This window comes from Rhyacophila brunnea, unplaced genomic scaffold (assembly GCF_057557595.1).
Source record: "Rhyacophila brunnea isolate RB1 unplaced genomic scaffold, BYU_Rbru_1.0 scaffold_9, whole genome shotgun sequence".
NCBI classification, from domain to species: Eukaryota; Metazoa; Arthropoda; class Insecta; order Trichoptera; family Rhyacophilidae; genus Rhyacophila; species Rhyacophila brunnea.
The window spans coordinates 37314871-37340711 of record NW_028233361.1 but is presented as its reverse complement, the minus strand read 5'-3'; the positions used below and the strand labels follow the sequence as shown (position 1 = coordinate 37340711).

Below are 25841 nucleotides of genomic sequence, written 5' to 3'. Positions count from 1 at the left end.
CAACAAGATCTCATCGATAACCGGAAGTCGCTGTAGTTGACTAAACAGGAGGGGCTTGTTAGTTCACAGTTTTAACACATGGAAAAGAAGTTCTTGTTCGACAGTACAAACGAGTTAGAAGCGGTTTTCACATCATCAAATACTATTCTATGTGTGAAACAGGCAGATATAACTAAGCATTTTATTTCCAAGATTGGAATATATCTCATGGACATGTGGTTGTGATTGATTCAACAGATATGTAAAGACATTGAAGCTAGTTTCGGTTTATTAATTAATGAGTCAGACCATAAAATACAAGAAATCCAAAGTCTACCAAGTGTATTTCAAAATTTTAATGTATAATTTTTATCATTAGAGTGGCTAGACATTCTCTAACTTCTTTGTCTTTTAATATTCTTTAATCCAAAACTTTTTGGCTAGGTAGTATTTTATTGTAATATTTTAATAAAGCAAATACAGTCCTACGTTTTACAATTAAACAAGTCATCAAAATACGAAGAAATGCAACGATGGGTACGCGACAGTATATGAGTCGCCTAAAGTCATAACATTTTGTAATTTTGATTTAAATATACCAAGTGATCCTAGAGCAATGATACTCAACCTTTTTTTTCTTCGGGCCAAATACATATATTTGTAAAGTAACGTGGGCCGCATCACTACTGGTGTGATGAAAAAAATCATGAAACCCCTCCTTTTTTACAAAACATTTTTGAGATTTAAAAAATTATGCGTGTTTTTTAAATTAAGCGTGTGTAATAGCAACACTCTTATACCAGATCTGATGTGGACCATAATGACAATCCTCTTCGGGTGTCACTATCTGTGCGTCAAAGTCGAAACAAATCTCAAGATATACGAAATTCCTGATAATAAATGTGTTTCGGGCCGCACATAAAAGCTTAAAGGGCCACAGGTTGAGTATCGCTGTTCTAGAGGCATTAATCTATATAGAAAAATAGTAGGCTATCAAGTTCTTTAAACCATGTGAAAATTGTTGACTGTTGGTGTCATAACTCTTTTTTACTGAATAATGTGAGTTCTGTCATCAAAGCTTTCTAATCAATCAGGGAGCTCTATTTCTCATAGTGTGCTGTGTCTGCAGCCTTAGGAGTATTATATATATATAAAAAAAAAAATGTAAATCGACTCACTCATTGATATTCAAGGGAGTTAAATACTTTTCTTCTAATTACAAAAAACAGTGCTCTGGTGGTTTTTTGTGATTATCTCAAAACTTGATTTCTGGAATATGTGAATTATGACTCTAGGCAACTCATTATTAGATATTGCCTGGGGGCAATATATTACTTATCACATAATGCAATCAAGGTAATCAATGATATAAATAAAACAAACGGAATTATTGTGTACGTTCTTTATATTCGCCAAAAGTAATTAAATTAATTTATTCACTTACAATCATTCTAAAACATCCACACATAAAAATGGTAATATAACATTATGATAGTTTATACTCTGTGCGAGTTACAATATTTTCTATTTTATTAGTTATTACATTATTGATAATATAAAACCAAGTCATATTTGAACAGTACAGAACATAAATAAGTTCACGGATCAAAGACATTTAAAATATAAATGAATTATTAGTAGCTAATAAATACATTTAAAATGGCAGTTTTTAGATATCCTGTGTAGAAATATTGGATGGTTATTAAATGGCAAGAAAACCGAAAATAATTATTGCAATGACATTAACTTTCACTTTAACATAAGGAAACGCCAATGTGGCGTTCTGTAGCAACTAACGGTTACCAACTGCATACGCCATTGTGGCATACTTGTGGTTCGGAACCGAGGTCGGTATTAAATAGTGTCGAAGTGAAAATGTAATTTCTTCAATGAACAGGCATGCAGGAGTGTTTTGAAACATCAGCTTTGTTATTTTTTTTTTTATCACAGTAATAACTGAGAAGTCACAACAATAAAGTAACTGTCATGGATTAGTGATACTAATACTTGTGCAGTCGATAAAAATCTTCTTACATTTAGAAATTAATTTTTATTTGAACATATCGGCAGGTTCAAAAGTTATAATTTGCTGATTTTTATTCAACATTTCCAGTATTAGGTATCTACTTTGCGTAATTTTGCGCAGTAGATAAAGTGCTAATTAATGGTGGCTCAATAATTAAAGACGTTATTAATGCCAACGCAGATCCAATTTTGACATATTTGAGCATATCTTATATTGATATTAATAAAACATTGGATTTAATTCAGCTAGTGTTGTGGGTGAGTTGCAACAATTGACACATGTTTATTTTTTAAATATTGGTATAAATTCTGTTCCCACTGACCAAATGGTTGGAAACCATCCGAGATTACTACACGAATGGAAGCTTGAACTCCCTTCAGATGACTTGACATCTTGCCAACCGAGGGTCATAATGACATCTGACATGACCGCAAGTAATTCTTGCACCACTGCTATGTCAAATGAACGCATTTTACTATAAAACATTCATTACCATCACCATTAGCTTAACAATCAGATGTGGATCTTGAATACTCTCTGAGATTTCGTCATAGTAGGTATTCGGTAAGGCAGCCCACCGACAGCTCGATAATGATGTAAATAAAAAGTGCGATATTAGAATCATCTATTTGAAGAACCAACCATAGAGAAACAGAAATTTTACCACTATGTAGAGTCTCCAAACAGTATATATCAGGTTTAAGTCAGTCAGAGTGTAAGGTTGACGAGACGGTAAGGAAAAACGGACCTCGAAAACTTTGTTCCGGTGGTCGTTTACTCAAAATGACTAACGTCTTCAGAGGTAGCCTCCCACCCGTCCAAAACACTAATCATCTTTAAAGCGGGACCGTGCCTATTCCCTAATACGTATTCTGCTATCAAAAAAATATTGGTAGAATTATTTACTGTACCGAATATATGAAAAGTGGCTCAACGGCAGTCACGAAGATGATCTACTGAATTGTAGAATAAAATGAAAACTCAAATCTATATAAGATTTTGGAATGTTCGGTAACTGTAATCCTCATTGGATGGGTGAACGATCAATAATAATTATTAATAAAAGGTCTCACTCTAGAAATATATTTGTAAAAAGTTATTTAATTTATAATACAGAATTTGTAATAATTTATCATGTATCTATCTATACAATGAATGATTACATAATACAATAAAATTTTGGTGAACTATTTTTTAATGCAATTTCTTACTGGTACAATTAAAATGAGACTTGTTTTTCAATTCCGATCAACATTTGTCACTTTATTACTCGTGAATTTATTTAATAATCGATTACTCCTAATTAATTTTTATAATATTGGCTAAATAATGGTCTAATATAATATAATTATTATTAATTCACTTGGAAAATTAATTATTCCTTAAAGCGCTCATATAATACAATATAATTAAAGAAATTAATCTAAATTAATTCTAATTTGGTGATTGTTTTGTATATTATGTATGATGTGTGAGGTGGAAATATTTAATAGACCAATTAAACTGTAACGTTATGTAAAAAATGTTATCTAAAACTCGGTACATATTTTAAAGATATATTATAAGAATCTATGCGTAAGAGTAATAGTTTGTTTTCTTTTATATTTCAGCAAATATTAATAACATAACAATTAAAATTATTGCAATACAATAGTTAATTTGCTTTTTTAAACAATTATGTCTACAATGAAATAATGACATAATAACCGAGTGGTAGATTTCGGTAAGACATGCACATTTTATCTAGTAAAATTGGTTATAAACACTCAAATTCATACCTAGTAATATTATTTTTATGGTAAACTAAATTTCAACACGCCGGGAACATGTCGACATCTGCACTGCAATATAATAATTTTATTGTTCCTCTTTTAACAATAATTTACGCTATAAAACATACAAAAAATTCTCATAAACTATTTGCATTTCAAAATGACTATCAGGATAAGGTACTAAATTATATTTTATATCAGACATTGACTTTGGTTCGGTGGACAATATGGTTAATAAATTTCATATTTGTCAAAATCTGCAGGACGCCGGGAATACGAGTAATAATTATATTAATATTGCACAGGACATTTAATAATCTTATAATATTTTGCCAGTCAAAACTTACACTGAGCTAATCAATTTATAATACACATTGTAAATGATACAAAAAAATATCTATAAACATAATATTCAAAAGGAACATTAAGGAATAACTTTACAATGTCCTTAAAATAACATTTTTGTGCAAGTTTTTTTTTTATTAAAGTCCATTATATAAAACCATACTTTTGGGTCAAACAAATCAATGTGTCATCGTTGAGCTGTAACCTCCAATGTGAAGAAATTAAAATTTTATAGTAGAAACAAAAAACTGCTTTATGAGTTCAAAAGTGAAGGTAGAATTAAAGGGCTCCTCGTCATTATTGAGTATATATTGTATTATATATGTGATATATTATATACATAACAATAAGGGGTTTACTAAACTACATAGGTAGTAATCATTATTAATGAACAGAAAATATAAAAATAGTATTTTGACAAATTTGTCACATAGGAGGTTTCAGCAGCTCGACGACGATATTTACATAATATGAATTGTGTTTTAGTTTATATTACTTTCATATAGATATTTGGCTCTCTAAAACATGTCTCCAGAGCTACGGCGGTCCTTTGGATATAGCCAGAAGGGATAACGACAATATGGAGATGCTCATCGTAAATAAAATCAACACAGATGAGGGAGGTCTCTCACTTGTTCGTTCGCACAGGTGAAAGGTAAAGAACACCGGATACATATTGCAGAAGGGAGCTATTCACAGAGCCATGAAAACAAAGTATTAGTCAGATGGCATTGATAGATCATAAAATGTTTTTAAGTGAGATAATCGGCTTGAAAGTTCAATGGTTTCTTAAGGTGACGCATCAGTGAAACGCCAAATAATTTCCAACTGTAGGCGCGACGAAATTTTGGACTCGCTGCCATTCACTGAGAGAATCTCGAGCCAGAAGCACGTCACTTTGCTGCGTGATGGCGACGGGTCAATTAATTCTAAAATCGTGTAAAGATGACTAAAAACGTTACCCATTTACTTTAAAAAGAAAACATGTCAATGAATATATTATTATTGTTACTAATAGAACAATAAATAGAACATAAAATGAACGTATGTTGGATTTATATGAAAAATAATATTTCGTTTGACAGGTGTCATTTGCACCCGCGACCCGCAGTCCGCGCATCGCCTAGCAACGATCTTTTTAGACCGTGCCTCAACTAATGCATGGCCTTAAATATACATACACAATTAATGTGGTGACTTTTACTTTAAAACTCTCAGACATGAATGTTTGGTCTAGGCAGGGTTTAACCTCACCAAACCTAACCTAGTTTAACCTAATCAATGCAATCTGCAATATGTATTCTTAGTTCAATGAACACAAATAAATATGACTGAAAAAGTTCAGTGTGCACTATTTATGTTGAATTTAAACAGCCTACCTTCGCCACTGATATTTTTGGTTGTTTATTTAGTTTTAAACGTTTAAATACTATCATTCTTTCAGATATTATGTTGCTTGATCTGATAAACCGTAAAATATTGTTTCTTATGAACTGAAAATAATATTTTCCTTTAAATTGTTTGACGAATCATATAATGGTGAATGTGCATCAGACGAGTATAAAAAAATACAAGGACAGATTTTATTTCCAATTCTAAATGAAAAACAATAGAATGTCTTTTGTAACAATAATTTTACAGTACTCTCGAGCAATATTTGCAAGTTAGATATTATGAAAACTTATCATTAGTAAATAATTTTATTATTGTATACTATGTATGACAGTAAATAATAAAATTAGAAAGTAGTAAAAAAAAAAAAAATTTGGTATTTTTTAATAATATATATACAATAATTATAGTAATACAATGTATTCAAAATAAACAGTCTTGAAAATTGATCATAAAATTAGTGTAGTCATAAGGTTGCGATATTGATGACAGTGATGATATGAAGCAATATTTTGTGCGGTTATGATGAAGGATTATAGACACCAATCGATCGAGTTTTGACAAATTGTTACACATTATACAGCAGTTGCTATCACTTCTAGATACGCTGTACAATATTCCCTTTTCGTTATTCACCGATACAATCGGATGTATTGGCCGGGAAATCTGGCGCATGTAATGCTGAGTTAGATTGGTTGCAGAAAATACTACATGACAATCAGAATGGTGTCAAAGGTATAGCGACAAATATAGTTAAATTGACAGTTGAAATACTGCAATTCAAATTATTACTCATAAAATAACACCATTTCCAACATTTAATTAGAAGTAGGCATTTGCATTAATGTAAGTTAATTTCAAAAGGGCCTGTGGTTATCTCAGCTACCCTAGTCATTGTATTCTATATGCCACAAGTGTATGTGTAAGTTGAGCTAATGGAACGCAACTTCCAAGACAAAACTCACATACACTCGCAATTGTCTGTGTTCGTACTGGATTCGATTGCCTATTTTGGGATAACTAGTTAAGTGTGTAATGAAAAATAAAATTTGCTTTAATGGAAACCCTCTATGATATTTTAGAACATAGATAGTGTAATTTTTTTCATTATCATGAAGTGTGTGTCTTAAATAATTATATTAATAATAAGTTATCAACGTGGGGACTTAATTAACATAAAAATAATCACACCATGGCACATAACTGTGTACCACGTTAATTGTATAAATATAAAGAATACAGAAAATAATACATACATTTACATAAATAATAATAATTTGTAATTATTCTAAACAAAGCAAGCTAAAAATAGGCTTGTCATGTTTGTATTTAAATTTAAAGCCTGGCAATTATCGTGTTTCGACTACTTTTAATATGCAAGGAGTGTTTTATTATCTATTCAAAATATTTAACTTATATTAATACAATCAGACATTACATTGTCCTGTGAAAATCTATAAAAAATAATATAAATTTTTTACATAATACTATGAATTGAGGGGCGATCAATGGGAATTGATTTAAAAATCATGACTATACAAAACTTGTCCATAATATAGATCAGATATATATACAGCATCTTCGAGTGTTATGTAATCTGTTTAACATTGCAACAGGCCATGGGGGTACCATTTACGTTTACGACATTCGGTGTTTGAGAAAATCATATTGATGCATCGCTATCAATTCTCTAGTCTGTCTAGAGTGTCTCTGTGCTCATAATTAACAATTAAAAATTTATGATCATTTCTGTATATTTAAAAAATAATAATTATAGTACAATATAGTAAGTCTTTTATTTCTGTCAGATGTATAGATACGTATTGTAGTTATACACAAACCTGAAGATACCAGAACATAAAACCCGAGTGGCAAACGACAATAAATAGGTATACAAGTAACATTTGTTTCAAGGATGATACGTCAATTATTTTGAGTATGTCGTAGACAATTATTATTTATAATAAAATTATGCACATATTTGTCATGATAATGAGGGGCCAATTCCTGCGATTTTACACAACATGGAAGCGGTAATATGTAATGATTTAATTATTCCATTCATTAATTTGTATCAGTAACGATATAAATACACATACTGATAAAAAATTGCGAGAAATATTAATATTTATTTAGCACGGTTTATTTTTAATCAAAAGTGAGGATGGTTTAAACCGAAGCTTAAAATACTATTTATTTATGCGTGTTGTATTTAATACTTCATTTATATTACTATTATTTAAAAATATTATTTTGTCCTGTTTGGAACATTTTACATAGAGAATATACATCCATTTAATTAGATACGGAACCGGTTACTTTCTTCCAATAAAACCAAACCTTTGTATTTATAGTCTCTTGCATTGATTACCACTTTATAAAAATTCATCACTGTAAACTGTTTATTTTAGTCTATGGTTTATTTTTAACACATTTTAATAATTCACTTATTATTTATTATTGAATATCTTACTTGGCTGTACCCGATTGCGAGTCATAGTGTAGAAAATGACATGCACTTAATATTTTGTACAGCATTATAATATTATTGATGATATATTTATATTTTATATGTTATAAGCCCTTCTTTGTGGTTTAAGTGAAAATAGTTTGAACACATAATGAACACTTTTATACAATGAAGTCTGTATAAATAATTAACGCATTTTTACTGATGAATTTTGGTAATGATCACAAATGTAAGTTTTGGTAACACAACGGTAATAAAAACATTTTTCACAAATATGTGTTTAAATAAAATATTACAAATATACCAATACTGGAACAGATCACAGAAAAAAAAAACTTTTTTAAAAATATATTGTTTCAATAATTGAGAAGCTAAGAATTCAAGGCAATACGTTGACTGTAGTGTCCCAAACACATGCGTAGAGATTTATATATACGATCTGTAGGCAAAGTCATAAGTATAGGTAAACCATTCTACAGTGGCACCGTGGCCGATTTGCATGTGTATTAGTATAACAATGCCGTTTCAATGATAGCAATCATTAATATGACTGCAAATCGCTTTTACCGTACCGATGCTGCCACTGATTTACCAATCGCAATAAAAACTGAGACGAGCGATTTTATTTAGAATTAAAAAATGTTAAACCTAGATAATGCCAACAGGAAAGAAATTATATAAACAAGCTTAAAAATAGTGATTTGAATGTTTTTTGAGACTACACCTAATTTTTACAAAATGACAAAAATAATTGTCAATTTTAAGATTGCATTGAAGTCAATTCGGATACCTTCAATTCTCAGAATCTCAAATATACAATACAACATGGTCATGGAAAAATACACAAGGAATTTCAAATGAGCTTTTTTACACAAACGAAAAAAAATGCTTATCAATAGAACTCGCAGAAAAATTTACATTATCTTTGATCATTATTTCAATAATTATAAATGCAACGAAAGCGAGGCTTGATGATGGCAGTTAAGGTTTTACCTAATTCATAAATAAGTTTAGCGTCTAACTAACAGATGATATAGAAATTATGGCAACTTCAAAGTCTGTGGATAATTGAGCAATATATTTAGATACACATCTTCTATATTTATTATTAATGCGATATTTTAAGACATTCCTTTAATTATATACATTATTGATTCTCTTGTTTGCGTGAAACATTTACATTTGAAATACAGTACAACCCTGTTAATTCAGAACCAACAGGACCTAAAATCTAAAAAAAAATTGAATTATGAAATACAAAATGTACCTATAACAACGAAACAGTTATTGCAATTTTTTAACATTGTTTCTGTTCACAATACAATTTCTTTCAGATTGGTTAATTCATCAAATTAGTGGAAGTCAAAGTAAATAGATTTTATGAATTTCAGCAAATATTTCAATTTACAGTGAATGTTAAATTAACTGTGTACCTACGTATTAACGGAGTTTTACTGTAGTCATCTACAGGAAAATGTTAAAAAAACAAGCTCATAAAAGTCATCAAAAAAGAGAAGACATATTTCTTCTACACGTAATCATAAGGAATAAGAAAACATTGTTTCCTTACAGAGGGTCAAAGGGACTTAGAAAGAATGTAATGTATTGAAGGGTGAAATCATTAAAAATAATGACTTCGGTCATGAGCACAGTGAAAAGAAATGCCAATATAATCGATATTGAGCTGTAAAGATCATATATTTATTTTGAAACAACATCCTTGCTCACTTCATATCATAAAAGTCAATACCACTTGAAAGAGATATAACAGTCACCCCTACCGTGAAACTGTGTGACTAGCACCTGTCCCGATTCAAATTTCCCCCTGATTAGCGTCGAGTAAAAACTGTGCCGACAGTTTTGAATATTGTGTGCACATTAGGGGAAATGGCACTATGCGAAGACAGCTCGCTATTCGAATGGGAATGGCTTGAGTAATATTAAGCTGAATGCGGAATATCTGAGACTCACAGCTATACTCGGTTACAACCAAATGTCGTCTGTTCGACGGTTAAATTCTGATAGTACCACTTTACAGTAGTGACTCGTGACTCATGGAACAGCACGAAGACAACCGTAATAATTGTACTGTGAACAGATGCCTGCGGCGGAAACTGGGTGTGCGGTGGTATAACTTAAAGAGTAACAAGAAGGCGGATGCCTATATAGGCTACGGATGATTCTAGAGTTTCAACCTGGCCTGCCAGTTTTTCAAGCCAACCGGATTACAGTGTCCTAGATGGCCGCTAAATACAATTTATGACCTGGTCAGAAACAGGGATTCTCAGAAGCACTGCATGACGTCCAAATGAAGTGAAATTAAGGAGTGAACATGGATTAAGAAGAAGGTGCTGATTTATATTGTAATCGAGTGGTGAGATTAGCATAATAATGGCATTAATGATTTGCAGTCGTTTGATGTCGCAAGATTTTCATTATCGTAAAACAATACAAATGCATCATCTTTCGAATTTTCTTTGGATAACGAGTCATTCAAATAGGTTTGTTGATTTATATTATTTTACTGTTTTCTTACTTTAGGGGTCTGGAACCGTTACTAACTTATTACCTTATGTCCATTTGAGCAAAATGTATCAAGCCCCGCGCAATACATTTAAGTCTTATATTAAAAAATTTCGACGGACACCGTGAGATGTGACAACTCGCACGGCATTCGTCCAAAGTGATGATCCTAATCTATCATCCCATCGCCGATGAGACATCAACTAGGCACAGTTGAACTACGACAGTTAAGAACACATCATTTTATTTCGAACACCTGATAAACCACATCAGTGTAACGTAATTGTCATACTAAAAACGGTGACACATTTGTGAAGGTCGTCTTATTTACAAGTTTCACTAAAAATGCATTTTATTAACCGTATTCAAGTTATTTGTTTAACCATACAACTGTTTATCGACGGACACTATATATTACGCAAAGGTCTCGATTTAATCACTACATTGATGTTCGGAAGCGACTCAGGCTTGCTGGCATTGTAGTATTTTTTTTGGAAACCCCGCGTGATGTTTTGTGACGCGACGAACGGAAATAACAGTCGATCCGGCACCGCGGCGGGTGAAAGCGGGGCGGGTAGGCTAGGCGGGCGCGCGAGGGTCACTCCATGCAGCAACACGCGAGGCTGGAGTGATGGCCTCACGCGTTGAGCAGCGTCTTGATATTCTTGGGCGTGGAGGGTTGGTTGAGGTGGCGCGTGGTGTAGCGCAGCGCGTTCAGGAGCGGCTCCGCCTTGGCGGGCGGCTGCTGCTGCAGGAACTTGACGCATCCCTTGACGTCGACGGAGGAAGAGCGGCAGAAGGCGCCCGACGGATGCACCCAGTCGTACAGGATCACCAGGCCCACCATCACACGCAGCACCAGCAGCGATGTCTCTTCGCGGCTGAACTGCGCCACCAGCTTCCTGCAAATCCGATATTAACTCCATCAGCTCTGCTAACATGGCACCTTTCATATATTTTTTTATTAAACTATGTTTTATTCAAATTAATAAATATTTATTATGAATACAAGCTTTTATATTATTTATATATTTATGAAATAAAGTCCACGATGGCCGAGCGGCTACACGTAAGGCTTATAATGTTGTGGGTCCCGGAGCTGGCAAATTCACATGTTGATTTCAGTATTTTGACCCAAAGTACAGACCCAATAGCTTGAGCGAGTGGTCAACATCCATTACTCGTAAAAAAAAAAAATCTTTTAATACAACCCCCACTCTGTGGAGACCCATTTGATCTTCTTAGGATTTGACATGGTTTCGAACTTGGTTATTACGAGGAAGATGGGACCGACTGAATTTGCTCGTTATAAGCGTTACTCATTATATCAGAGAATAGGTATGTATTTTTAAATGAACGGTCACATAACACAAAAAGTCGCAATTCAAACAAAAATACACAATTAGAATTGTTCCCCGAAATAAGCATGGTATTCATAAACTACAAAAGAAGTTGTTTATTGTAATGAACGCTGGTAGGTACCTAATGACTTCACAAACCTTGGATTTTTTACATTCAATTTCAACCATAATATGCATGTATACTTTTTCAATATTGTTAAGGAAAACACCAATTAGGTAGGTACTTGGACACTTAGCTAGTGTCATAAATGTAATCCGATTCCGGCGGCATCCTGACCGGTCAGATTTTATTGCTTCGGGTCGAAATCTTTTTAAATGATCGACACATTAACAGTTTTAAGAAAATTTTTGCTCGGTATAACCGATAAGTCACTCGTTATAAAAGTGAATAAATGTTTGGAGAAAATCATAAACTAAAATGTCAAAGAATGTTTCCTCATTACATCCGTGATCTCACTAGTATGTAGTGGGTTGCAGGTTCAAAATCCTGATTCACATATTATTTTTTTTACATGTGTTTGAATTGTTGGAAAATAAGGGTACAGTGAACTGGACAAACGGTTGACGGTATTAATAAATGTTCATAAAGTCATAAAAGTACTAAGTTTCCTACCACACTCTAATGAATTATATGTTATCACAAATAAAATGTGACATTAAGAAAAGAAAAACAATAGACAGTTCAAAACACATACCTACATACACAATGTTGAAACATTAGAGCAGGATTTGCATTTTACTGTTTATCTGTAAAATTATAAACACTACCAGAGAACACAATATTTATATGCAATATTTTTATATTATATTACATTCATTTAATTTAAAACAATGATATCTCTACTGCTTGTCATATTGTTCAACATTTGAGATGATAAAATAATAAAATATATACCTACTGAATTATTCCTTGAGGACGCATAGTCCCGTAGCATTTATAGAAATATACGCCTTTTATAATTTTATAGTTTATCATTCCACCATTCCACACACTATTAAGTGACTAGATAGTCAAATATTTTAATTTGTGCCAGATAATTGTTAAATCAAAACAAGTGTGCATGGATTATTATTTAAATTGGTTTATAGAAAACAATAATTTGTCAACAATTCAATTATTTACAGTAGTGAAATAATAATGCAAGGAGATCTAGCTATTCGAACGGGAATGGCTGGACGACAATCAATTCAATACGCCAGATCAGGGACGCCATGTCGTTTTAAAAGTGTCGCTTGACGGTCACGCATAGTCACTCATAATGTACTCACCCTGACAATTATGTGGGTTTGATTCCCATTTGGTTTTTTTTTCTAGGATAGTTTATAGGTTTTTCAAATTTATGTATTATGACAGCTTTTAAAATTAATAATACAATGCATTGACAGTTGACACAATTAAAGATATTATGATGTCTACTTACGGGTTCTCCAGCATTCTCAGGCACACCTTGGCCATGGTTCCGAGAGTCTCGGTAGTGTTTTCCAGATCCTGCTGGTTGTCGTCCACAAACTGCGATGTAGCCTCAGAGAGCACTTTCAGCATTGGCGTGGCGTGCGCGTAAAACAGTGACATCCGATTGGCCAGCTCGGCCCCCAGGTGCACGGGTGGCGCCCCTGACGCCTCCGATGCGCCCGACGCCGCTAAGGCGCTGCCCCCACGCGACACGCTGCGCCGGTAGTAACTGAAGTCATTCTGTATAGCGGGCGTCTTCATCTGAAAGAGTTAATTCAATGTTTAAACATGTAGGATTCGGATTATACCTAAGTCGAAACTATTGCAATGTTTATTACGTTGAAATGATAATGAATTAATAATAATACACTTATTTCGCAAAATATTACTGAAATTGTAATGTGTCAATATAAGCAAATGTCACTTTGGTCTAATGAAGGTGCTACGACGCTCTAGGGAATGAATTAACGCTTGAAATGTATCTAGTGAAAAACACTAATAATGCCAGTTGTCACGGGAACCTAGTGCATAATGAAAAACATGGAAAGTGTTCTGGACCCACAGTCAGTGTGAAGCCGGGGATACAAAAAACTGTACACTTTGTACATAAGATCACATATCATACAGGACCGCGTCAGATGGCTAGGTTGTTTTGGATGAGTCACGCATGACAAAGAAAATTATATTAGAAAGGCAAACGAAGAAATGGTCGACCTCACACAAGATGAAGGGATAGTGTCAGAGCTGGACGGTAGCGGCTTTGAATAGATCGGAATGGATGTAGAAACTCGAGAAGACTAAGACACACGTCAGCTTATAGCGTCAGGAAGGCAAATAATAATTAAGTCTCAATTCAAGGTCTTTATAAAAACAGGGCGATATTTTTAATATGGTAATATGGTATTATCCAATTATCAATCATCAAGGCATGTCATCGCATGTGATGGGTTGAATTTACAAGGAAGAGCTCCATTATAATTATTGTGAGAAACAAATTTATGTTAATTCAATTAATTAAAATGAATTACAGTCAGTGTGATTGATTTGATCGTTAATGAGTAATGTTTTACTGTCAAAGACATTGTCATATTTCTATTCGCATCACACGATAAATCAATAAATAACGTATAGGTACTTCTCTAATAATATTCAGGAGGCGATTATGAATTCCAAATAATTATGCAAACGACATGTCGATGCCACTTCGATTTTGATATGCTACAATCAACGACACGAGAGTGTCGCCAGATATGGAAGGAAAGCATCAAATAAAATTTGGAATTATACTAAACAACAGTGACTTGAATTTATAATGAAATTCTGACGAACAAGCTTTTGCAGCCAAACTAAATATATGTGTTGAAGAATATCTACATCATTTTATTATATGTTGTATACAACTGTTTTTGAAACCTTTCAATACAATATAATCAAACACTGCAGAATGCATTTATATTGGAAAACATCCAACAATTTTATGAATGCTTAAGGGCCCACATACCACGTAGGTCAAAATGGAGTTTTATGGTATTTCCAGAGCATAAGCCTGGACATTCTTTAAACGTTGTAGATAATCTATTTATATAATTTTGAAGGCTTATTATCCTTTATATTTATTTTAAACATTTGATGACAGCATAAAGTATTTTTATTACTTACATAAAATAGTATTCTTTTAAACCTCTCGATCTAATGTTTTACTGGCGTATGCATATAACAGCAGACTGCATTCAAGCTATTTAATGCAAATTTGCAGGCATAAACCTAAATTGAGTCCGTTGAATAGTGACGTCACGTCACTGACGTAATACGGGTCATGCCGTGACTAATGTTACCAACTTTTAAATTTTGATTCCCCGATATTTAATTAAAAATTTTGAAATTGTGAATAGGTGTAAAAATGTGCAAACGGTACCATATAAATTTAATAATTATAAATGAATAATTATCATGAACTTCAAATAATTTATTTGTTATAATATCATATTTATTTTATACTTCTTAATACACAAAAGGATAAAGTATACCCAGTAAACATTTCCATAATATGGCAATACAGCTTCGCGGGCTCATTGACAATATTGACATTTCCATCGATCCTCGATATCTGTATACATTTTTACTCATGAATCCATCTATAGCCCAACGACGACGGGCAGTTAACTTCAATCAAGATGAACTAAACCTACTAAACGCTTGTTGTGATGAACTCATTTTAGACGTATATTAAAGTGACACTGACAGATCGCGCAGATTGCCGCCATTTTAAGTTTGGTACGCATTCCTGTACGCATCTTCGTGACGTATGCATTTTTTATAGTTTTCTTCTTCGGCCAATAAACCACTAACTGTGTTGAGTGCGGTTCGTGACTGTATGAATACGGCTGTTAGAATATAGTCATATTTCAGTACATCCATGTGCAGTGATGTTAAGATTTTTTAGGTTTATTAATTTTAAAACGCATTTATAAAACCATTAGTAAAAATTAATGTTAACTTTATATAGTGAAAAATTTACGATAAAAAATTATATTTATAATCTCCGTGATCCCGAATTTGACAAGAATTAGGCATTTTATTATTCAAAAAATGGGCACGATTACCACATTTGAAGATAATTTTAAGATACTGATTACAAGCTATGTCTTTGACCATTCAAATGTGTTAAAACATCCTATAGCCATTTTGTTTTTTTTAATTCATTTACAAATTAAGTCACTGTAATATTATTAATTGAAGTATGACAGCACATTTTCGTTATTGCGAAAATGATGCCATAATTACGCAGCAGGAGCAAGTCTGCCAAAGTGGCATTTTTATTCATTTGATCATGAATTTTTAAAAAACTATGCTTGCACTCGAAATAGAAATTACATTCAATAATTGTTCCAGCATGAAAGTAATTATAAAAAAGTATGATTAGCTTAGATTTAATACACTAAAAATCAATATCTGAAACATCACAGCAATTGCTTAAATTATTACGTTTGTGCTTTTGCATCATTCGCATATTACGTATCATTTTGCGACTATTAGACAGCCTTAAGTTGTTGTCAATGTTTATGGAACATGAAGTGAACATTAATTATAATACTATTGCGATAAAGTGAAATTTAAAAACTATTATTGGGTGCAAGAATAAATTAGAAAGGTGGCATTAAACAGTATTAGCTAAAAAAAAAAAACAATTTCATGCAATATTATTTAAATCCCCAGTTTTATTTTTAAAAATTAGCACAGTTTTGCATTGCACCAGTGTGAGTGCGATGACATAGACGTTTAATTCATTCTAAGTACATCAAAATTAATTCAAATAATGTAAAACAGTGACGGACCAAAGAGATAGGACTAGATCAGAGGTCGGCAAACTTTTGGACGAAAGGAGCCAAATATGAGTGGCACAACGGTTAAAAACAATTCGAGAGCCATGCTTACATACATTTTTATAAATATGATTTATTTAAATGAATTAATTACATTTTATAATTGTTTATTTATTAAGCGAAGAAGATTTCCCGAATAAAACTAACATAAATATATGTTTTTAATGTTGAAATATGAAATGGAGAAAAATTTAATTTCTCAACTTTTGCAATGGGCGGATTAAAAACAACAACAATCATACCTTTTTGCATCAACCATCACGGAGGAAAAATTAGTTTCGCGATAATGTCATTATATATAATATAATAAGTGTACAAATCAATGATAAAAAATTAAAATTGTGAATTTGGAATTTGGCAAAGAGCCGCACACCAATACCCAAAGAGCCGCATGTGGCTCGCGAGCCGCGGTTTGCCGACCCCTGGTCTAGATGAAATGAACTTTTTTTATTACATTCAACAGGGATTTTAGTATGGTTTAATTGAAATTTTAGTATGTTGCCAAGAGTCGTGAATTTGATACAGTGGCTATTACGAATGCACGCTGTTTGATCCGGTGCAAGGACATAAAGGTTCGACAGCCATGCGTACAGCCGCGTGTGAGCAATAAGATAATATTAAGTCTAACTACACCCTCATGTACCAATCAAGAAATTTTAGATGGATCGTTGACAATCCGTGAGCCTAATACTACAAGGTTCTAAGTGTTCGTCCTTGAAAAAACAAACCCAACAAATAAGTAGTATTCTAAGCTGCATCATTGTTACTTTTGTTTCTCCAAGGACAAACACTTAGAACCTTGTAGTTCTCCACTCGCGAATCGGCAATCCTCTGATAAGTGCTATTTTACTATCAACAAGTCGTCATCGAGATGTGATATTGCAATAAGTGATTTTCGAGCTACACTGAAGAACTTGGTAAAGTACCAATGCCTCAATCAAGTTCAAAACAAACTATAAAACAATGACAAGATCAGGACTCGAAAGCTTCATCACTTCTACCGAGTGTGTAACATTTTTATTATTCAGCATATGCGTATTCGGTTTCAACTCACTTTGCATTCATCGAATTTGAGGACAAACTCCAAGATCTCGGCGAACTGTTTCACCAGCGCCTGCTGCTGCTCCAAGTGCTGCGTCGGACTCATCGGACCTCCCACCAAAGAGCCCAGTAGACGCGGCACCACCTGCGAAAAAAATGAATAATGTCAATATTAGGTTAGGTTTATTTACACTACATGTCTCCGGAGAACACGAGACAATATAAATTTACTAATATAAGTCGTCCGCTGAATGAGGGGTCCAGATGGTAACATTTGGCATGTCATTCTTTATTTTTTATACTGTGAAGAGCTTACTTCCTACAGTGGACGATTTATTTCGGTATACCTATAGTAGTCTCTTAAAACAGATTTCAAAAGGTTATGTTACACATATGACAGTCAAGCGTAAAAATATAGTTCTTTCATGGAGGACTGCACACCATTGATTCAATTTCGGCATTACAGCGCATGTACACATGCATAGATTTACTGGCAACAATAGTGTATAAATTAAACTATCGCGACAATAACTGTTTACACACAAAAGTGCTGACTGTCCCGTCGATTTCATTCTTCAAGCGTAAGCGAACGCGTTTGTTGTCATCGTGTAGTGCTACTTGACAGGTTAAACAGGTTAGCACGGTTTAGTTCGTATTTTTTTCCGGTAGGTTTGCCATTATCGTTCTACTGCACATGTCATGCAAGTTGCAAACTATCGTGTGAAAATTCAAAAGCCGCTAAACTTTTTTGATCTATGCAAATTGCACGATAATACGTATTTTGCATTTTATTGTTATGGTCGTGACAATACGTACTGTCTTCAGTAAACCCATGATCGTGGAAACAGGCTATATTATGCTTGAAACGACTGCTTTGATTTTATGGCCAAATTGTCATCATAAATAAGCGTTGTTAACTTAGTATTCTTGCCAGATCTAGCATTTTTGACGGATGTACAGGCAGCAAACTATAGACTGAGTAGAAAGAGCTAAGGGACGCCTATATCCAGCAGTGGGTTGACCTCGGCCGATGATGTAAAGATATGATTATTGACAGGATTAATTATTTTATTAAGAATCTGAGAATAAAATAGATTATCAAAGTCTGGCAAATATATCATCATTAGAGGATATTCCTTCATAATATGATTAGATGTACCTATAGCATTTTTGTAGCGGCCATTTTGTTACAATCTGCCGCGTGGTTCTGTTTGTGAATTGTGTGGTTTCTGTGGTCTGACGGTGGACAAGTTAACTAACCACAAATGCGCGAATACATGCTCAAGATTATACCACCTACGCTATATTTTAAAATAGTTGTTTACAAGGAATTCGAAGAATTGTTTAAATTTAGACACACATAGCTGCACATGTGGGATAATGAAACACGAATTGCTAATTTATTGGTTATGTCGGCTTTATAATAGATTAAAAATACGTTTTCATTAATTTTTCTCATCTACTTAGCTGTTTACCATGCTGTATACGGTAATCATAGTCAGGTTCGGGCAATGACATATTAAATGGACAACTCACTTCATACCGGCGCGCACGAGAAATTGTGCATGAAAGTCATTCACAGATGTATAGGTAGATGTCACGTGACCATATGACGTTCCGTTTCCATTATGCGATACAAGCTTCGAGAATTTATAGTAATATAACCTTTATTGTAATGGCGTATTAGTGTCATGACTCATTGCGTTAGAAACAGATTCTCGGTTACTTAAGACTTCTCGGAGATTAGACGCAAGTGAGCCCAGCACATCACAGGCGACTGTCCAATGGTTTCTGTCATTCAATTGCATTGAATAAACATTCATCAATATCTTAAAATGGCATTATATAAATAATAAAACACATGAAAATGGATATCCCATCTTTCTTGGAGTGTTTAATAGATTTTTTTTACAATTTTTAACTACGCACATTGGCATTTTGTAACACAATAATAACGGTGGAGTAGAAACCTGACAGTCATAAATTTTGTATGGGCATACCCAGCGGTGTCGCCAGACCGCTTGCAAGCAGAATGTTCATTTGAGCGTAGGATACCGATATTAAAATATGAATTTCGCCATCCGGCAGACCCGACACAAAGTGAGTGTCATTTTATTTTCTAGATGCTTCGTCCATATTAATGTCATTGGGTTCGGGGCCCCTATAGTTTTTAAAGATTCAGTTGCACATGTGAATGGTTCAGTTAAAAATAAATAATCAATCCCCATTGATGGAAGTACGAGTGTAATGCAATTCTTTTATTAAAAAATATTTCATCAAATCTTAACACGTAAGTACTAAAAGAAAATCTTTTGTTATCAGAACATTTTACAAATTTTATTACAGTGGTACCCAGGACTTTTTTTTTTAAAAAACAAACGTGCCGGAACTCACTTCTTGCCAAACTTCTTACCTATTAAAGAAAATTGTATTCAAATATCATTTAAAGCAACTTTTGCTATGCCAGGAAGCGCATAAACAAATAAACAACTAAAGTTGTAAAAACATAATATATTTGAATAAAAGTATAATACCCACGGTGGCCGCATGGCTTAAACGTTGGACTAAAATGCCGTGGGTCCCAGGTTCAAATCCTGGGTCTGGCAAGTACACATATTGTTTTTCAATTTGCGTCTGTCAGGGTATGGACCTATTAGGTTGAGGTATTTGCGTTCACATTCACTTGAAGGAATGGTAATAGAATTCAATGCATATATCAAATGCGATAGTTTTTCAGGATATGTCTTTTCATATGAGATGATTCACGAAAATTAACTTGTACTATGTAAGCGCGAACATTGTTTCGTCTAATTGATTTTGAAACATTAAAAATACCGTGAAAAAAGGTGCCGGAACGCCGTTCCACCGCGTTACTTGACAAAGAAAGCCCTGGTGGTACTAATTAAGGCTTCAGGTGCCACATAATGGTCAAAAATTCAGAGTTTGGGGTAAATTTGGGAGCCGAGTCTGAACAACCTATAGACATCATAAGAAAGATATGTATATTAGAAAGAAATCAATATTCCATGATCATAAAATAAAATATATACATGACGCGAGTGGAGAACTACAAGGTTCTAAGTGTTTGTCCTTGGGGAAACAAAAGTAACAATGAGGCAGCTTAGAATACTACTTCATTGTTGGGTTTGTTTTTTCAAGGACGAACACTTAGAACTTTGTAGTATTAGGCTCGCGATGGGTGTAATTGTAAATGTTACTCGAAATTGGTCATTTAAAACGATTTTTTAAATTATTATCCTGTCAATACCGCTTCATATCTTTAATTTTATTAAAAAATAACATTAGGATATAGTGAAATATATTCAGTAAACTTTTCATTGGAGTTTATAATTGACTGGTAATTTTGGAGAAATCGGAACATTTTACATTTTGATGATATATGTATTTTATTTGGATTTAATATAATATTATTTCAAGATCCATTCTTTCCCATTCAATAAAAATAATAATAAAAATATTTTGGCTCAAAAAGTACCGGACCAACATTGATAGCTTTTAATTAATTGGTAGAATAGGTAGGTAGTAGAGTTTAATAGCGATATCACAAAATATTCCACCAAAGTTAAAAAATTATTTGCAGAAAATAAACCACTTGCAACAATTCATCATGGATAGGTAAAATGCTTACATAGCAGCGGTGGAATGGTGCGTTTCATTTATACGTTGATAGTTTTGGCATGAAATAAGTCATAGCCGAAGTGAGAGAAAGCGATGCAATATGCGTGATGTAAGTAGTCTACAAGGGCAAGCGTAACAATAATCGCATTAGGCCTGCCTAATTCCTGCGTATGAGAAGAAATCGCATTCATGTATTATGGTAAATTGGCTTCACAGGGAACACAAAAACAATGGTAAATGCGTCGCCTTCTGGATGAGGTTATATTTCTCAAGTAAATCGTAAATCTTGAGTGTGGAGAAATATGGGATAAATAAAAACATGTTATTTTCAATAGTTACATCTGAAACATATAAAGTTTGTTAAGTAAATGAAATACGCATTCAAAATTGGTAATAATTGAGGATACGCTTTGTGTTTTATGGCCTAACTGTTATAAGATAATAAACCGAATCAGGTTTCAAAACCGTGGTCCATGGTCACTGTATTTCACATTTATATCTTACTAGCGAGTACCCGGCATGCGTTGCAATGCCACTCAAAGAAAGAAAGTGTTTGTGTTTTAATTCTGTTTATTGAAGTGCTTTTAGATAAACAATATTTTTTATTCCCGTCTGGTGCGAACACGAATAAATCAGAAGGTTTTCCAACGCGTGGGCAGGCCACATACAGCTGTCCAAATTTGGTATAGGAACGCATACGAATAGAAGAAGATGGTTGTACTAATTCAGAAACCTTCGCGGGCGTGCGCACAACAACTCACCAAAGTTTCATTGCAATCGGATGAATGGTATAGGAACGCATGTGAATAAAAGAAGAAGATGGTTGTACTAATTCAGAAACCTTTGCGGGTGTGCGCACAACAACTGACGTAAGTTTCATCGCAATCGGATGAATGGTATAGGAACAAATACTAATTCAGAAACTTTCGCGGGTGCGCGCACAACAACTGACGAAAGTTTCATCGCAATAGTTGAATGGTATAGGAACGCATAAGGGAGAGACAGACAGATAAACAAACAAACATTAATTTTTATATATATAGATTTATATGTTCTGTGGTTCCACTACAGATATAACACTGTCTATATAGGTGGATAAATTACATTCGAATCAAATCAGTTTTAATTATAAAAATAGATAGCTGAAATCTGATTAAATTCATTCATCTGATCAAAATCAAAAATTTATCAATATGCACTAACAATCTGCAAATATATAGAGCTAAGTGATCAATTCCAGAACAAGTAACTACATAAGTAGATATTTAATAGTCGTAAGTAACAAGTTACTGAATAAGCAATTCCTGCACACCAAAATTGGCACAAATCAGTTGAGAGTATTAAGTACAAAGTCAACTTAATTATGTATGTGTCGCTAGATAAGTGATTCCTAACCTTTTTCGTTTGAGGAAGCATTAAAATAAATTGTAAAATTTCAGTGAACCCCTACTAACTGGCTGACACATGTCTGGAAGTGACGTAAGTGATGAAATCTGCCTTTTCAATTGCGGCAATAATTCTTGTTCTTTTGTACGATATACATTTATTCAGCGATGAATATTGATTGGTTCATGGGATGTTAATGTGACACTCAACTGGTCGGTCAGTGGATTAACTTCACAAAAAAAGAGAAGAAAACTTTTATTATAATCATTGCTATTGGTGTATTTATTATGGCACAGTGGCGAAGGGTGGAGGTAGGCTGTTAAGATTTGACATAAATAGTGTACACTAAACTATCCGTCATACGTATTTGTTTTTATTGAACTAAGACTATAAATTGCAGATAGTGTTGGGATAGTTTTTAAAATTCAATTAAACTCTGCGTACACCAAGCCATAATAGATAATAGAAAAAAAATATTTGTCTACCTATAAAATATTTTTTGTCTATTATTAATTATGGCTTGGTTTATGCAGGGTTTCAATTGAATTAAAAAAAAATAATAAACACTGTCTGTAATATAATATGTAGGTATTTTTAATTCAATGAAAACAAATAATTATGATTGAAAAAGTGTGTACTATTTTTGTCAGATCGCCCATATCATACCTAAACTATTATGGTTTGGTTGAGGCAGGGTTTAATTGAATTTTAAAAACTAACTGGCATCATCTGCAATTTGTATTCTTAGTTCAATGTAAATAAATAAGTATGACTGATAAAGTTTAGTGCGGACTATTTATGTCGGATCTTAACAGCCTACCTCCACCCTTCGCCACTGTACCATAATAATTATATTCAACAGCCACCGATATGACATATTCGATGTTGAAACTAGAAAATTGTGTAACTCCGTTTTAATCGAAAATTGACTTTGAATGCCATCTAGTGGCCGTTGATAATATCTATCCATCTTGCAAATTTTGTAATTCCAGAAAAATTGTAACATTGTTAAATCATGGATGATTTCACTCCAAAACCATATATTTGTATAGGAAACCATAATGTTTTTTGTCTCTCCTGTAAAGTAGTGTTTTTGGAGTTACACAATTTTCTAGTTTCAATGACGATATGGTGTTTTTAGTGGTAGCCCCACTGAGTTGTGCTAAGTGATCCAATATTATTGAAATATTTTTCTGAATGAGTATTTCCTGTTGACATGGGTGTAATCTATAAAAATTCAATAAATCCTGTTATATGTATTGGATGGGAATATTATGATGATTATGTTGTTTTGAATGTTTAATTAAAATAATAAAACAGATTATTACTTATACTTATTTCACAAAGTTTTAATTATGTGTAATGGTAAATATAATGGTAATGGTTAAGTAGGTATACATTATCCAAGGGATTTCCACATCTACCTAAGTGAATCAAATTATTCAACTGTACCTGCAGAATGTTTGAACATAAATGAAGCAAGCTTATGCAAATTGTCACAGAACAGGTTGGGAATCACTGTATCAGATGAAGCAGTTGTTAAGTTGTTTATGCCTTTATTTGAAAGACAAACAGAGTGTGACCGCTATCATAATAATATCACCATACCTACTTAAGTGGTACTGAACTCACCGAGTGTTAAACTACCTATCACTCTGTTGACCATGTTTGCTTATTATTGGAGACAAACTTTTATTTTAATTAACTGTGAATAGATTTATACAGCAGTGAAGGCTGACGGATAAATTTAAGGTAATCTTGAAATGCAATGACTTCATTAATTTGATCAATAACATTTTGGCAACCAGAATTTAAATGACTTCCCAATATCCTTGAAGACATTAATTAATGTGACAGAGTTGATATACCTATCTTAGGTAGAACTACATTAATTATACATACAATTTTCGAGTTGATGTCGACAGCTGTTTTAGGCTACAAATTCATAACCAGACACAACAACCACTTGACGATGCGACAAGTAGGCACGTGGAGGCCAGTATTCATTGCAGACGGTTTGAACAACATGTTTTATGTGTGGTAATGCGAGGGTGCCGCATATGTATTAGGTACTCAAGGAAGGAAAGTTTTATGTGAGGAATGGGCAGTGGAGTGTGGCATAATAATTTGATAGGATGCCAGTCTCTGAAGCCGTCCGTGGGTGCGGATACGATCCCACGTCTGGCAAAATAACTATTGTTTTCAATGTGTGTTTGATTCAATAAAATGTGTTGAGCCCTTTTAATAGGTACCCATTTGGTAGGAATAATTCCTCATAAAGGAAGTGAAAATCTATCATTTAAATTCTTCAATAATTCTAAGCATCGTAGCAGTAGGTACAACTTGGTGGCTCTTGGCTTATTTCTAGAACTCCCTTAAGCTATACCTATGAGGAGCAAACATTCAAAAAGTGATTTGTGACACATTTTGAAAAATGCCGTTTATTGTCAATTCTGATAGTCCATATTTAAATCTATGAAAGGAAACCAGAATCAGTGTTCAAAGAACCTTTTATCCTATAAAAAAATATAATGCCTTGATTTTCATTCAAATAGTGTTTTGCCCACAAGCTTCATGCAAATCGTGTTTTGTCCAAATTTCAAATCAAAAAATGAACCACTTCCGCGAATTTTGGATTATACAAAATACCAGGTTTAAAATTCTTTCCTTAAACAGTTTTATAATAAAAAAACCATTTTGAGTACAATATGTTTTTCTTGATTATCTCAGCTCAACATCTGTGTGACAAATCACGTTTTGAATGTTTGCTCCTCCTATATAAAATTGCCACTCTCGACATCGACAGATCCGCCAGATTGTAACAATTTATCTTTCAATTCACAATGTTTATTTGGGTTTTTAGCTCAATTTATATATTTTGTCATGTGCTGGAAACTCTTGCTTCTATTGCTTGAAATCTATTTTATAATTCTACAAATTCCGTTTTAAATAAAATTTGTTTAACATTATAAAGGAGTGTTCTACATAAAAGGCAGTCAGATGTTATACATACATGAATGCGGTTACAAACAAAACAAAACAAACAAAAATAAGAGTACAACACATTGTCA

The 25841-nt window shown here is 33.2% G+C and overlaps 1 protein-coding gene across 2 annotated transcripts in view; it reads right to left on the bottom strand.

Annotated features, from left to right (window-relative positions):
* Positions 1-3452: 3452 nt before the first annotated feature.
* Positions 3453-25841, bottom strand: part of LOC147063584 (CYFIP-related Rac1 interactor B) — a 28857-nt gene continuing 6468 nt past the window's right edge. Inside the window, exons 2-5 of one of the 2 annotated variants that reach the window (XR_015072135.1) lie at positions 17759-17890; positions 13290-13582; positions 5289-11409; positions 3453-4910 (exon numbers count right to left, since the gene is read on the bottom strand). Coding sequence is in view for 1 of the 2 variants with exons in the window: in XM_085959882.1 (XP_085816008.1) it covers positions 11145-11409; positions 13290-13582; positions 17759-17890 (690 nt within the window). In the remaining variant the exon portion in view is untranslated. Of the gene's footprint in view, positions 11410-13289; positions 13583-17758; positions 17891-25841 lie in introns of both variants that reach the window. The other variant, XM_085959882.1, reaches the window with a different exon arrangement.